Source organism: Bos taurus, chromosome 16, assembly GCF_002263795.3.
Source record: "Bos taurus isolate L1 Dominette 01449 registration number 42190680 breed Hereford chromosome 16, ARS-UCD2.0, whole genome shotgun sequence".
Classification (NCBI taxonomy): domain Eukaryota; kingdom Metazoa; phylum Chordata; class Mammalia; order Artiodactyla; family Bovidae; genus Bos; species Bos taurus.
Genome location: NC_037343.1, coordinates 21,267,404 through 21,284,246, shown reverse-complemented (window position 1 = coordinate 21,284,246; position 16,843 = coordinate 21,267,404). Strand labels below are relative to the sequence as shown.

At 38.3% G+C, this 16,843-nt stretch overlaps 1 protein-coding gene across 6 annotated transcripts in view; it reads right to left on the bottom strand.

Annotated features, from left to right (window-relative positions):
* The window catches only part of SPATA17 (spermatogenesis associated 17), a 265,096-nt gene that overhangs the window by 106,684 nt on the left and 141,569 nt on the right, over positions 1–16,843 (bottom strand). For all 6 annotated transcript variants that reach the window (XR_009490826.1, XM_002693949.6, XM_005216791.5 and 3 more), the window contains 2 exons: positions 7,038–7,241; positions 1,493–1,641 (listed from right to left, as the gene is read on the bottom strand). Coding sequence is in view for 5 of the 6 variants with exons in the window: in XM_002693949.6 (XP_002693995.2) it covers positions 1,493–1,641; positions 7,038–7,241 (353 nt within the window). In the remaining variant the exon portion in view is untranslated. The remainder of the gene's footprint in view (positions 1–1,492; positions 1,642–7,037; positions 7,242–16,843) is intronic.

Below are 16,843 nucleotides of genomic sequence, written 5' to 3'. Positions count from 1 at the left end.
AATTCTGAAACAGATGGGAATACCAGACCAGCTGATCTGCCTCTTGAGAAACCTGTATGCAGATCAGGAAGCAACAATTAGAACTGGACATGGAACAACAGACTAGTTCCAAATAGGACAAGGAGTACGTCAAGGCTGTATATTGTCACCCTGCTTATTTAACTTATATGCAGAGTACATCATGAGAAACACTGGGCTGGAAGAAGCACAAGCTGGAATTAAGACTGCCAGGAGAAATATCAATAACCTCAGATATGCAGATGACACCACCCTTATGGCAGAAAGTGAAGAGGAACTAAAAAGCCTCTTGATGAAAGTGAAAGAGGAGAGTGAAAAAGTTGACTTTTAAAGCTCAACATTCAGAAAACTAAGATCATGGCATCTGGTCCCATCACTTCATGGCAAACAGATGGAGAAACAGTGGAAGAAACAGGGTCAGACTTTATTTTTTTGGGCTCCAAAATCACTGCAGATGGTGATTGCAGCCATGAAATTAAAAGACGTTTACTCCTTGGAAGGAAAGTTATGACCAAACTAGATAGCATATTCAAAAGCAGAGACATTACTTTGCCAACAAAGGTTCGTCTAGTCAAGGCTATGGTTTTTCCAGTGGTCATGTATAGATGTGAAAGTTGGACTTTGAAGAAAGCTGAATGCCGAAGAATTGATGCTTTTGAACTGTGGTGTTGGAGAAGACTCTTGAGAGTCCCTTGGACTGCAAGGAGATCCAACCAGTCCATTCTAAAAGAGATCAGTCCTGTATGTTCTTTGGAAGGACTGATGTTAAAGCTGAAACTCCAATGCTTTGGCCACCTCATGCGAAGACTTGACTCATTGGAAAAGACTCTGATGCTGGGAGGGATTGGGGGGAAGGAGGAGAAGGGGACGACAGAGGATGAGATGGCTGGATGGCATCACCAACTCAATGGACATGAGTTTGGGTGAACTCCAGGAGTTGGTGATGGACAGGGAGGCCTGGCGTGCTGTGATTCATGGGGTCGCAAAAAGTCGGACATGACTGAGGGACTGAACTGAACTGAAACACTTACAATGCACCTGACTTATTAAAATGATAGTTTCATATCAATGTATAAAAATAAAATTTAGTTCACTTTAAGAGAAATGTTTTTGTTCTGTTGGATCAAATTTTAAAAGCATGAGAAATATGGATATTTTCACTGGATAATGAAGGAAATTATCTTCACAGATATATGGAAAATGATCACTTATCCCCTTAAAATGCCATTCAATCTTTTCTTTTTTCCTCTGAGTAATATATACGTATTTGCGTAATATGTATGTGTATAAAATTAACATCATCATCAACACCAACCTTATCTAAAACACTTGCATATCGAAAAATGGATGTCTCTGAATAGGTCAGGGGCTGTTTACCTTTTAACACAAATAAAATGTTAGCAAATAGAAAATATTTTTAAAAACTTAGGGGACCAAATATGGTACAGCTACTTCTTTTAAGCTAAGAACTTACATATTGTCATTCACATTTCGTGCCCATTCCTGCTTCTGGAGCTGTGCTCTGGCCTCGGTAAGCCCATCGATGGGTTCCGCCACCCGCAGTGTCGGTTCCAGAGGCTTGTAGCGCTGTTCCAAAACTTCCGAAATGTCGCGGAATGGTCCCTGACAAGACAGGAGGACGTAAATATTTTATGATTTATGATCAAGCCTACTCAATATCTACAAAGAAAAGCAAGTAGCATTTACTAAATTATTTTTAAACGAGAACTTATTCTTATCTGAATTAGAAAACGCACAAGGTAAGAGCATCACATCCTTAAGAAACGTTCAGACAAGTTCAAGTGATTATACTAAAAATGTTTGAAATTAGGCAGAATTTCCCCTACTTACAAGTTTTCATACAAGAATCAGTTAACTTGCAGTTATAAAAGTTGCTATGTTTTCTAATTTTAAAAAGCACATTTCTTATAATTTAAAAAGAATTCGCTCCCTTTTTGAGTAAGCAAAAATACTAGGAAAGATTCTTGGGCACAGCTTTCAAACAGATAGAAATAGGATGGCAAGTTTTTTTTTTTTTTTAATTAAAATAAAGTTTTTAGGTGAATGCCAAATCTTACATTTGGTGGCCTCCCTCCAGATAAGGAAGAGCCATATTTTAAAGCATTTTAAGTGTTTTTATATAAAATTCTAAATTCTATTGCTTAATAATTGTTCTGTTGGATCCAATTTTAGAAGCATCAGAAATATGAATAATTTCACTGGATAATGAAGGAAATTATCTTCACAGATGCATGGAAAGTGGTCATTTACCCCCTTAAAATAACCTTAAATAATTTTATTTAGTCACAAATAAAATATTTGTGATTTCTCATTTAATGGGACAAATAAATAGCAAAGTCCTTAAGCTGCAATGGTACGAAGTGGTTTATAGCATATTGCACCTTTAAATTAGCAGTTACTTACAGTAGTTACTACAAGCTACTGGTTGTCTAGTTAGTATCATATGAAACACACTACAAAACAGAAGCAGCTCAAGATTGTGCTGTGCAATCAATTACATTTTGTTTTTGCTATGATTGTTGTGCAGAAGTGATATAAAATGGACAAAGATTTCTAATCATATCCCTTATCCTTAAAGATCTCTTCTTTAAATAGGTTATCACTAACAAGACACAGCTGGAGTTACTGCAAGCACTGAGGGAAGACTGTGGGGCTAATAAAAAGAAATGATTCACGCCTCATTTATGTTCACTTATGTTTTACATTAATAGAAACCAATAATAGGAACCAGTTACCATAAAAGTCATGGACCGTAAATAACACAAATGGCAAATAAGTATCATCTAGTACTTTTCGCAGCTGGACAGGAGGATTGCTATATTTGAAAGTAGTTAATGGATTTTTATTGGAACTTTAGTTTTTAAAGATACAGTAACATGATGACAAGTTCACAATTAAGAACTCAAATAGGGTATTGTTTAGATTTTTAATCCTCCACTTGACAAATGTGTGATTTGAACAATATTTGGTTGTGCTGTGATTTGAACAATATTTGGTTGTGATTTGAACAATATTTGGTTGTGCTCTCAGGGGCAAATTACTTTTCTAGACCCTTACTCTTCAAATGTTGAGATGGAATAATAACTATCTCACAAAATTGCTCTTGAGATAATGCAAGACAATATAAGTAACACTCAGCATTGTACTTAGAACATATTAATAATAAATACACTAAAATTGTAATCCTAGCTTAATTATTATTATTTTACTACTCCTAGTTTTGAGAGAAGCTTGAAAAGATTTTGAACAATGGTAGCATCTAATACATAAGCAAAAAGCCAAGGCTATGACTTTGAAGGAACTGGTGTTCACAAGCGGCAAAGTCTTCTTGGTGGTCAAATCCTGCCTTCTGACCTTTGTTGATGTATCGATACAATACATACCCATTTTTAGGCCTATTCCACTACTTGTTCTGGAACTTGCTCTTGCCAACAAGATTAGGAAATGAAAGAGGAGAAATTTTACTTAAGCAGCAAAATTTAGAATAAAAATAGACCCACTCTTCTTTTCTCATTCACTAGAATCTTCAGGACCACAATCCTTGATAATGTCCATCTTTCTATGTGTTTCGGTGCCTGGTCCATACATTTATATCTTAGACAATGAATACCTTGCCTTTGAGCTGAATAGAATACATTCCTGGTTAGCAAACTTGACAGCTGCTGTCAAGGTTCTCTTGTGCCAAGGCTTCTACTGACCTGTGTTTTTGTTGACAGGCTCTTTTAGACCTCAAGGGATCACTTGTACGAATCATACCTGGAGTGAGATGGCACCCCAAATTTCAGACAAAACTTCAAACGTCAGCTCCTCTCATTGTACTCATTTTCAAATACTCATTCCTAGAATGTGTAGACCATTCAGGATTCAACCTGAACCTGCAAGTCTTCTTGGACTCTTAGCTCTAACTTTCCAATATTTGAGAATGTGAGTCCAATTATAAGTCAATAAAGTCTTCTATATTTTTTAATAACCCACATTACTTTATAGTCATCTTATATTTATAAATTTTTCTCAAAGCTTAAATAATATTGGAAAAAAATTAACTTATTATTGTCTCACACATCACCTCATAAGTACAGACAGACTGTCAGAGTGTAAATATTATTATTTGGACTGTAGCATATATCATCTCACATGTCCCTAGTCACGCATGTACATTTTTATTATAGGTAAGTACAGGAAATTGTTGGCTTAAAGCTCAACATTCAGAAAACGAAGATCATGGCATCCAGTCCCATCACTTCATGGGAAATAGATAGGGAAACAGTGGAAACAGTGTCAGACTTTATTTTTCTGGGCTCCAAAATCACTGCAGATGGTGACTGCAGCCATGAAATTAAAAGACGCTTACTCCTTGGAAGGAAAGTTATGACCAACCTAGATAGCATATTCAAAAGCAGAGACATTACTTTGCCAACAAAGGTTCGTCTAGTCAAGGCCATGGTTTTTCCTGGGGTCATGTATGGATGTGAGAGTTGGACTGTGAAGAAGGCTGAGCGCCGAAGAATTGATGCTTTTGAACTGTGGTGTTGGAGAAGACTCTTGAGAGTCCCTTGGACTGCAAGGAGATCCAACCAGTCCATTCTGAAGGAGATCAGCCCTGGGATTTCTTTGGAAGGAATGATGCTGAAGCTGAAACTCCAGTACTTTGGCCACCTCATGCGAAGAGTTGACTCATTGGAAAAGACTCTGATGCTGGGAAAGATTGAAGGCAGGAGGAGAAGGGGACGACAGAGGATGAGGTGGCTGGATGGCATCACTGACTCGATGGACGTGAGTCTGAGTGAACTCCAGGAGTTGGTGATGGACAGGGAGGCCTGGTGTGCTGCGATTCATGGGGTCGCAAAGAGTCGGACACGACTGAGCAACTGAACTGAACTGACTGACAGGAAATTGGTTTCCCATCCTGTGAAAACAGGACAGGAAAGAAGGGTGGGGGGAAAGCAAGAAAGGAAGGGAGTAAGAAGAAGTCAAAGATGATAAGAGAGAAGGTGAGAAGAGAAGATGAGTGAAGAGAGAAAGTGAAAGGAAAATAAGAGAAAGAAGGAAAAGAATGCATGATAGGGTGGGGCGGAGAATCAGGGATAAGAAGGAAGGAGATGGAGAAAGAAGGAAAGGGAAAGGAAATTACTAGCAGGGGTAATTATTTTGTTGCATGTTAGATAAATGTATTCTATGATTATGTGCACATGTGTGATTATGTGCACATATGATTATGTGCACACCTATATATGTATATGTGTATGTACATACACATATATATAATAAAATCTTCCATACAGATGTGTATTCCATATATATATGACTGTATATCTTTATGTAAATGTATACATATATATCTTCATATATATACCACTGTGGTACAGTAAGAAATATTTGGTCTTTGTCCCTGGCTCCCCTGGCACAGAGCTCCTAGAATCTTTGCAATTTCCCAATGACAGGAGTATCTTTTGTTGCTCGTGGCAAGATTACACCCAAGTTTATGCTAATAAGATGACTTAGGCTACAGCCCCTAAGTCTCTCAGCCTCCGGATGAGATCGGTCACCAGAAAGACCAAGTGATCAGAAGACTGGCACTTCCAGCCCCACCTGTGATCTCCAGGGAAGGGAGCACTATAGAGACTGAATGAGGAGAGACAGAGACAGGAAAACAACAACCATGTGAGTGACCTTGGTAGAGGATCTCCCCACCCTCCTCTCCTTCCACCCATTGCTGAGCTTTGATACAAAATTATACCCCCGCTGACACTTTGACTGCAACTTCATGAGAGGTCTTCCTCAGTCAGAGGCACTCACCTAAGCTGGACCTGCAACGCTGACCCACAGACACTGAGCAAAGAAATGTGTGTTGGTTGATGCCATCAGACTTTGGAGTAACTTGTTATACAGCAACAGATACACAGGGGCAAATCTGTATGTGAAGCTAGTCCGTAGCAGTTCTGGAAGCCTGGCTGCATGAACCAAAGTCAGTCCATTTCCGGGTGGATGCTTCCTGGAGGCAGTTTGTCTAGTCCAGTTTAAATAGGGGTGGGGGCGGGGAACAGCAACAGAAGTGTTGTTCTTTGGGATTTTCAGGACAGTGACAATCATCAAAACTCCCCCCACTCCACTCTTTAGCCCTAGAAAGTCATGGATTGATCCTGCTATATCTTAATCCGTAGTGAAGATTTTTTTTTTTGTCTTTGCTTGAATTTTGCATTTTTGGTCCCCCCTCCTAATTCTCCAAGTTATACTTTTTCAGTGACTCCCATCCAAATTAGGTTGATAATTGTATATGATTACACAAACCATCAGGCTTCCCCAGTGGCTCAGCAGTAAAGAATCCACCTGGAATGCAGAAGAGGCAGGAGACATGGATTCGATTCCTGGGTCAGGAACATCCCCTGGAGGAGGGTATGGCAACCCAGTCCAGTGTTCTTGCCTGAAGAAACCCATGGACAGAGGAGTTTGGCAGGTTCCAGTCCATAGGGTTGCATAGAGCCGGCCACGACTGAAGCAACTTGGTACGCACACTTGTACAAGACCCACCAGATGAGAGGCTGATAATATATAGGATTTTTCTAGCAACAACAGGTTATAACAAATGCCATTACCACAATATTGTTACATAAAAAAGATACATACTAGCCCCAAATTCTGTGTGTTATTTTCATAGTCAGAACAATAAAATTCAGTACCAAGGAAACATTTGAATATTTCTTTGGTATATATTTAAAATGCACTTCATTTTTATTATTGAAAATTAGATTTGGGGGAATTATCTGGCAGTCCGGTGGCTAGGACTCAGTGCTATCACTGCCGAGGGCCCTGGTTCAATCCCTGATCAGGGAATAAGATCCCACAAGCTGCACGTCATAGCCAAAAAAAAATTAGATTCAGTAAAAAGTAATTTTTCTTTCTATTCACAAAGACAAAACAAAACACAGTAACTAAAAAAAAAAAAAAAAACAGAAAGAATACGATCACTGGGACAATTCTGATGTAAGATTAATGCGTACCTGACAGCGTTTCCTGTCAATAGGGGGCAGAATTCCGGACCGAGGAAAGGACCGGGCGCTGGTGCAAGCGAGCCAGTCGCTAAGGCAGATGGAGCGCTTCCGCTTCACTTCCGGGCGTCGGTGTGTTAGAGGCTTAGCCTTCTGCAGCCTCAGCTCCCATGGGTCAGGATCTTTTCTGAACGGTGAATTATATATTCCTGGAATCTAAAGCAGAACCACATCATTTTGGTTTTATCTTTCATTTTCACATAAAATAAAGGGAAGATAAAGTTGTCCCAGACAAATTTGACTATTTTAAACTATATAAGAGGTGGACTTCAGATTCATATAAGTGAAAGAAAGAAGTGTTAGTCACTCAGTAGCTCAGTTGCTCAGTGTGGGACTCGTTGCGACCCCCACCACGCTTCTCTGTCCATGGGATTGATTCTCCAGGCAAGAATACTAGAGTGGATTGCCAGTCCATTTCCAGGGGATCTTCCTGACCTAGGGATCAAACCCAGGTCTCTTGCGTTGCAGGCAGATTCTTTACCCTCTGAACCACAGGGAAGTCCAATTTGTCTGAGATTACAAAAGACCTTTGTCTCCAGGCCAACAGTTTTGGAACCATTCATGGTTGAAAACTAAATACACTAAGAACAACTGAGCTATAGTTTCTGCCACACGTGACATATTTGAGATAATTGTACCTGAGAAAAAAATAACAGAAGGACCTTAAGGCATTCATGTTGTTTTTTAACCATTAGCTATGTATATGTATATTTAACCATCTCTAGAAGTCATACATTCACACACAAACTCAAATATATAATGTTTGAACCAGTTTCAGGTACAAAGTATGAACTTAATAAATATTTGATTATTTGAATGATTATTCATTACACTGGAGAAGGCGATGGCACCCCACTCCAGTACTCTTGCCTGGCAAATCCCATGGACAGAGGAGCCTGGTAGGCTGCAGTCCATGGGGTCGCGAAGAGTTGGACACGACTGAGCAGCTTCACTTTCACTTTTCACTTTCATGCATTGGAGAAGGAAATGGCAACCCACTCCAGTGTTCTTGCCTGGAGAATCCCAGGGACGGGGGAGCCTGGTGGCCTGCCGTCTCTGGGGTCGCACAGAGTTGGACACGACTGACGCAACTTAGCAGCAGCTGCAGCATTCATTATACAACCTAACTAATGCTAGTCATTTTAAGTTCCTTAAAATAATAATCTAAATGGTATATATATAAAAATACATGTGTATGTACAATGTGTGTATATATATATGTGTGTGTGTGTGTTTATATAATCATTCAAAATAACATCCTATATTTTTTCATTATTGGAATATAATTGTTTTACAATATTGTGTTAGTTTCTGCTGTACAACAAAGTGGATCAGCTATATGTATACATCCTTTATTTAATGAGTTGTATCCACATGGTTCTATAATGTAACATTACCCTTGTTGTTTTATGACTGGCCTTGTCACACTCTGCATCAAAATAGTCAAGACTTATTTAATACAGTTCCTGTTATGCAATAGTGGTTCCATAGATGTACATGGAATAAAGGTTAAATTCAAGTTTATATTCCATTTTCTGAAAATTCAATGATGTTTGAATACACAAACCATATAGAACTACAGTTTTTACTCCTTTCATACATGCAAATGCATATTCATGAAGAAAACCTATATTTTAAAGGACAGAATGACTTGTTTGGTTGTTCTGTAGACATTCAATGCAAAGAATGTATCCATTTAGCCTGTTTTTCCTAAAAATGTGCTTTTCTCTTATGCCACTATCAGATTCATAAATATTTCTAGTTGTTATATTTACCTCTTCAGAATAAGCAAGTCTAAAGTATTAGGATGAACTACAGTATTGCCTTTGAAGAGCTATCCTGGGGAACAGAATATTTTTATATTTCATAAGATAAAATATATTTTATTTTATATTTCCAGTCTAACTCCTCAGTAAGTATTAACCTGTGTGTGTGTGTGTGTGTGTGTTCAGTTGTGTCCACATGGACTAAAGCCATGCCAGGCAAACCCACGGACTATGGAGTGAGTAGCCTTTCCCTTCTCCAGGGGATCTTCCCAACCCAGGGATCGAACCCAAGTCTCCCACATTGCAGGCGGATTCTTTACCAGCTGAGCAGCAAGGGAAGCCCAAGAATACTGGAGTGGGTAGCCTATCCCTTTTCCAGGGGATCTTCCCAACCCAGGAAGTGAACTGGGGTCTCCTGCATTTGCAGGCGGATTCTTTACCAACTGAGCTATCAGGAAAGACCTATTTCATAAGATAAAATATATTTTACTTTATATTTCCAGGCAAACTCCTCAGTAAGTATTAACCTCTCTGTGTGTGTGTTCAGTTGTGTCCACATGGACTATAGCCATTCCAGGCGAACCCATGGACTATAGCCCACCAGGCTCCTCTGTCCATGGAGTTTTCCAGGCAAGAATACTGGAATGGGTTGCCATTTTCTACTCCAGGGGATCTTCCTGATTCAGGGATCAAACCTGAATCTCCTGAATAAACAGGATGCTTTACCACTAGTGACACCTGGAAAGCCCATATTTAAGTTCAAGTTCAGTCGTTCAGTAGTGTCCAATCCTGTGCGACCCCATGAATCACAGCATGCCAGGCCTCCCTGTCCATCACCAACTCCTGGAGTTCACTCAAACTCATGTCCATCGAGTTGGTGATGCCATCCAGCCATCTCATTCTCTGTCGTCCCCTTCTCCTCTTGCCCCCAATCCCTCACAGCATCAGAGTCTTTTCCAATGAGTCAACTCTTCGCAGGAGGTGGCCAAAGTATTGGAGTTTCAGCTTCAGCATCATTCCTTCCAAAGAACACCCAGGGCTGATCTCCTTTAGAATGGACTGGTTGGATCTCCTTGCAGTCCAAGGGACTCTCAAGAGTCTTCTCCAACACCACAGTTCAAAAGCATCAATTCTTTGGTGCTCAGCTTCTTCACAGTCCAACTCTCACATCCATACATGACTACTGGAAAAACCATAGCCTTGACTAGACGGACTTTTGTTGGCCAAGTAAGGTCTCTGCTTTTGAATATGCTGTCTAGGTTGGTCATAACTTTCCTTCCAAGGAGTGTCTTTTAATTTCATGGCTGCAATCATCTGCAGTGATTTTGGAGCCCCCAAACATAAAGTCTGAAGCCCATATTAACCTCTATCTAATTTTGAACTGTGGTGTTGGAGAAGACTCTTGAGAGTCCCTTGGACTGCAAGGAGATCCAACCAGTCCATCCTAAAGGAAATCAGTCTGGAATATTCATTGGAAGGACTGATGCTGAAGCTGAAGCTCCAGTACTTTGGCCACCTGATACAAAGAACTGACTCATTGGAAAAGACTCTGATGCTGGGAAAGATTGAAAGCAGGAGGAGAAGGGGACGACAGAGGATGAGATGGTTATATGGCATCACTGACTTGATGGACATGAGTTTGAGCAAGCTCCGGGAGTTGGTAATGGACAGAAAAGCCTGGCGTGTTGCAGTCCATGGGGTCGCAAAGAGTCAGATATGACTGAGCTGACTAACTAATACGACAGGAAGGGAATTATCAAGCCATAATAATTTCCCACAGATTGATTTGTCAAGGTATCAGCCAATGTATTCAGAAAAGGACAGAGAGAGAGCCAAGGAGTGGTACATGAACTTGGGCAAACTCTGTGAGATGGTGAAGGACAGGGAAGCCTAGCATGCTGCAGTCCATTGGGTTGCAAAGAGCTGGACTTGACTTGGTGACAAACAACAACAAGAGTATCAACTCAGACAAGATTTCAAGTCCCATCCCCAGTGCTTCCTTAATTGCTTGGGGATAAGTCTATCATAGTGCCTATCACATTGTTTCATAATTATCTTTGTGTGTGTCGGTCTTCCCTAAGCAAGCAGCTGGAGAACAGGGACTCTGTTTTAGGTATTTCTGCATCTCCAGATGCTGGGAGGGATTGGGGGCAGGAGGAGAAGGGGACGACAGAGGATGAGATGGCTGGATGGCATCACCGACTCGATGCACATGAGTTTGGGTGAATTCCGGGAGTTGGTGATGGACAGGGAGGCCTGGCATGCTGCGATTCATAGGGTCGCAGAGTTGGACACGACTGAACGACTGAACTGAACTGAACTGAGGGCCTACCAAAGTGCTTGACACTCAAAAAATGAATGCTAAATGCTTATAGAGAAAAACAATGCACTGTTCAGAAAGGCCCATGAAGTCTATTTTACTTTTACTTTCCCAAGCCACATAAATATCTTAGTAAAATTTGACTTTATTTCAAAATCTTACTGACTTCTTTTAAAGTTTTAGATTATATCCTTTTCACTTTCCTTTTGAATACATTGTGATCTAGAACCAAATTATTCTGGACCTATTGAGTCACCTCCAACTCAATTTTTCCTATGCTAAGGAAAAAGTTAATGTAAGTATATTTACCTATTTTAAAAATGTTTTGAATTGACTCTTCTTTGAGAATTTTTCCCTATATAATTCATACAAGAAAGAAAGTATTGAAAACATTATAGGCATTGTATAAGCCATTTTTAATGTCATGTTAACATATTCTTACTATAATACTAAATACAGAACAAGGTGGACACATAAGCAGATATTTTTAATGATGCTAATGTAAGAAAATCTATACACACATTCAAAGTAGCTTTCAGTGGATAGTAACTTTTAAGTGGATGGTAATTTTCATATGATTTTTTTGGGTGATTTTCTAAGATGAGACTATAAATCAATTGTAATGAGAAATAACAATAAATATTATACTATTATATTTGATATAATAGTATAAAAAGACTAAATAGACTAAAAAGACTAGTCTGACATAAAGCAGAATTAAATCTTCATAGTTTATGAAAGACATACAAGAGAATAGAATACTGTTTTGTGATGATCTAGTTAACTGAAGTCCATTAGTTTATCATTTCCATAATCTTACAGATTAACATGGCAAAATAGATACAATGTAACTAGATTATAATTTATCATTTAAAAATATCTATCTACCTGAATAATAGCAACCCACTGTTAGCTTTACCCCATTAGAAATCTTTGATCTCCTTCACATTTGCATGCACATGTATACATAGGCTAGATGGGAAATGCAAATAGATCAGTAGACATGATAGCTTTCTTAAATTATATTTTGCAACCTATATGGAGACCTCCTCATGTGTATTCTCTTTGCAATTTCAATCATATATAGATGAAAAATATATTTTAATTGAATGGAAAATGTATCATTTAAAATCTTCAAGGTGTCAGTATTTTAGAAATTAATTTAATACATTTGCCTAACTTTTGTCAATGAAAATGGTCCAACCCCCGCAATCCCTATAGCAAGCAGATACCCTATTTATATTAATACAGTATTCATTTAATTATTATTTTCTTTAAGTAAATGAAACAGCCTCAACTACTGTCTCCATGGCTATATTTCATTAATTTGCAAGCCACTTTGTGACTAAGGGTTTGTTGTGGATTTTTAAAAAAAATATTACTATGAGTCACAGTAATAAGTAAAAAGTTAATCCTCAGGGACTATGACATATTTTTCCGTTTTCACATTTTTCACAACTTAGAAGGGCTACTGCCAAGCTTGCTTTGGGGACTTCATTTTCAGCAATAATTTTCTAGAGTGACCAACACTATGGGGAAATCTGTGCTAACTGTTTAAAAAAAAAAAAAGAAGCCTACAACTGAGTTATTTGCAGTACTGTCATGCTAACATTCAACTCAATAAGACCCAAGAAATCTCAGGAGAGGACGCTGCTAATAGCTTCTTACTGACCTCCCTGGATCAGGCCTGGCTGCTGACTGGTGGCCCAGTGGTGAATACGGCAAATGAGGTGTGAAAGCACTGATTTTTTTTTTTTTTAAGGCTATGATTCTGACTCGTCAAAAGGAAAGGAAAAAAAGGCAATGAGTTATATAATAGATATATTTTTTTCTTGAATTTCCCCTTTCAGACCCTCCATCATGGGAACTTAAGCGTGACCTGGAATATTAATTATGTCAGGTTGAACAACGAGCAAATGTACCATTTGTTACCCAGTCACCCTTAGAATTACATTAATATTTTGAACCATTCCATATTTTTAACAATCTATCAGTTGGCTCTCCTCTGTTTCTATCCTTATACCAAAGTATTCTAAGAGAAAGTACTTTAAAAATGCAATTTATTTGAAAGCAAATGGATATAGTTGTTATATTTGGCACATCTACGGCTGTATTTCGTGAAAAATGTTTTTATGGTCATTTTCCACTCATACGCTGACCTTTATTTTGTAATTGCCTGGAGGAAGCCATAGTCTAATTTTTTTCTCTTCTCCTTGTTATTGAGGTTTACTTGTAAAACAAGTTTCTGAAAAATAAAAAGAATTTTAAACCAGACCACACACACCTATAATTCCCATAGACAGATACTAGTGCTTCAATTTCAGATTTTATCAGATGAGAAATAGTGATTTCTCATGATTTCAAAAGTGAGTGAAATCACTCAGTCGTGTCTGACTCTTTGCAACCCCATGAACTATAGCCTGCCAGCCTCCTCCATCCATGGAATTTTCCAGGCAAGAATACTGGAGTGGGTTGCCATTTCCTTCAAAGTAACTGCTTATTCCAGGAATGAAGTACTCTACAGGGTAGGTGGGAATATTTAACTTTTACTTCTGCAAACGACAATTACATAGCAAACAGGAGCCACTGATTGCCATTAAAAGAAACAAAATTTAAAAGTATTTTTTCATATATACAATACTATATATAAAATAGGCAAATAATAAGGAGCTACCTTATAGCACAGTATACTCAATTTCTTTTCTAAAAAAATTTTTATTGAAGTATAGTTGATATACAATGCTGTGTTAGTCTCAAATATACAGTAAAGTGGTTCAGTTATACATACATATGTACATTCATACATATGTATATTCTTTTTCAGATTCTTTTCCCTTATTGGTTATTGTAAAATACTGAATGTAGTTCTCCTCAATATCTTGTAATAACCTATAATGGAGAAGTATCTGAAAAAGAGTATATATATATATATATATGTACAACTGAATCACTTTGCTGTACACTTGATACTAACAAAACATTATAAATTTTATTATACTTCAATTTAAAAAAGATCTTAAAAGAGTATTTTCTTGCCCCATTAGTTAGATTCTGTGAATACCATGAGAGATGAACTGTTCTAAATGGAAGACTGTCTAAAATACGTGTGGGTTCGAGGTTTCTGTAAAATGTGATTTTAAAAAATAACACTAGGCAAGCACAGAAGAGTAGCAAAGGTCTCTAATAACTGGACAAGTGGAAGTGGGCCAGGGAACGGTGAATGAAATACCTGCCAGGGTGGGGACCACCGAATCAGCACTGACCAATGTACTTCATCATAATTATCGGGACATACTAGTGCCAGGGGATTTATAAAACTCCCACTCAGCAAACAATCGTTCTGCCATTAAGAGATAGTCAAGAGTGTTAACACTGTCATGGGCCAACACTTAGTAAGATATTCTACTTTCAATTACTCTTGCTGAGAACAAAAAGGAAATATGGTCATTTCTCAGATACAGACAATAGTCATGTTAACCCTCAATACAGCACTGCAGAAGGAATAACAATTTCATGGAGACATTAGGGATTCACAGAGAATATATTTGGAATGGTTCTTACCTATCCAAGGCAATATTTTTTAAACAAACTTTTACTGACTACAAATGCTTTTTCTCGTCTTTCACTCTATGAAGACATAAAATGTTTAAATGTCTTCAGTCAAAAGAAAGAGGGGTCATGTCATGTTAAATGCAAATCCCAGGTATAGCTGGCTTTATTAGTTAACAAATGGTTTTTATGAATCATTAGGATATCCTAGTCATTATTATCATATGTTAAAATATTCTCTTGAAATGTTGATTTAAATGAAGAAATTTTAATAAGAAAACATTCTCTATATATTAATTCAGTTCAATAAATATTGAGCGTCTACTAACTTTAGAAACACTTTGCTGGATCTCAGGTGGGTACAGAGATGAATAAAAAGTGATCACTCCCGTCAAGCTGTTCTTGGGCGGAAGAGGTGGGAGGGATTAGGAAAACAATTTTGTTACTGATAACAACATAACCAGCCTGTGGTAAGTATCCTCTAGTAACCTGTATAAGAAGTATACACCAAAGGTTATGGTAAAGGTATGTATCCTTTAGAAAACCCTGTGGAAAGAGGATCTGAATTTGTTAAAGATGAGTAGAATTTTCACAATAATAAAAGGGAAAAAAGTAGTCCAGGCTGAGGGAATGGTAAAAATAAAGACATATGGAAAAAACATCGGGCACATGTTCAATGAACATTACTTTGGCCGCCTGAAGCCATAGTCAGAAATAAGCCCGTGAAGATAAATCAGGACCAAATTCTAGAAGGCTGCAAGAATGCACTTAATTCTACATAGAATAGGAATCTCTTGATTTTTGCAATCTCCTTTAGAAAGCAACCTCAGGGGGAAGTATGAAGCAGGACCTACTGGCACACAAAGCCTACAGAAACAGACCCAGCAGGAACAGAAGCAAAAACACAGTTTAAAGAGACAGAGCAAGCATCAAAAGCAGACTCTAACACGGCAAGGATACTGGAATTGTCAGACCCGGAATTTCAAACAATTGTGATTAATAAGTGAAGGCACTGAACACACAAAGTAGGCAGCATGCAGGAACAGATGGGCAATGCTGGCAGAGACAGGGAAATTCTAAGTAGGAATCAAAAAGAAACGCCAGTGATCAAAAACATTGTAACAGAGCTGAAGAAGGCCTTGATGGATTTATTTGTAGACCAGGCAAGGCTGAGGAAAGATTTCTGACCTGGAGCATATTTCAAAAAGCAAACTTCCAAAAAGCAAAAGAAGAATAAAGGAAGGAAAGAAAGGAACAGAAGAATTATTTGAAGAAACAAGGGCTGAGGATTTCCCCCATATTAATGTCAGACACCAAATCACATATCCAAGAAGCTCAGAGAACACCAAGCAGGATAAATGCCAAACAAAGCAAACAAACATCCCTCAAAACCCTACACCTAGGTGGGTGCATCATATTCACATTTCAATAAAATCAAAGATAAAAAACCTTATATAAGGCAGAGCAGATAAACATCTCACTTAACAGAGGAGCAAAGATAAGAATTACATTCAATTTTTCCTCAGAAACCACACTAGCAAGATGAGAGTGGAGTAGAATATGCAACACAGAGTGAACCCTTATTATGGAGTCTGGGTGATAATGATGTGACACCACCCGTATGGCAGAAAGTGAAGAAGAACGAAAGAGCCTCTTGATGAAAGTGAAAGAGGAGAGTGAAAAAGTTGGCTTAAAGCTCAACATTCAAAAAACTAAGATCCGGTCCCATAACTTCATGGCAAATAGATGGGGAAACGAAGCAGTGAGAGACTTTATTTTCTTGGGCTCCCAAATCACTGCAGGTGGTGACTGCAGCCATGATATTAAAAGATGCTTGCTCCTTGGAATAAAAGCTATGATCAACCTAGACAGCATATTAAAAAGCAGAGACATTACTTTATCAACAAAGGTCCATCTAGTCAAAGCTACGGTTTTTCCAGTAGTCATGTATGGACGTGAGAGTTGGACTATAAAGAAAGCTGAGTGCTGAAGAATTGATGCTTTTCAAGTGTGTTGTTGGAGAAGACTCTTGAGAGTCCCTTAGACTGCAAGGATATCCAACCAGTCCATCCTAAAGGAAATCAATCCTGAATATGCATTGGAAGAAATGATGCTGAAGCTGA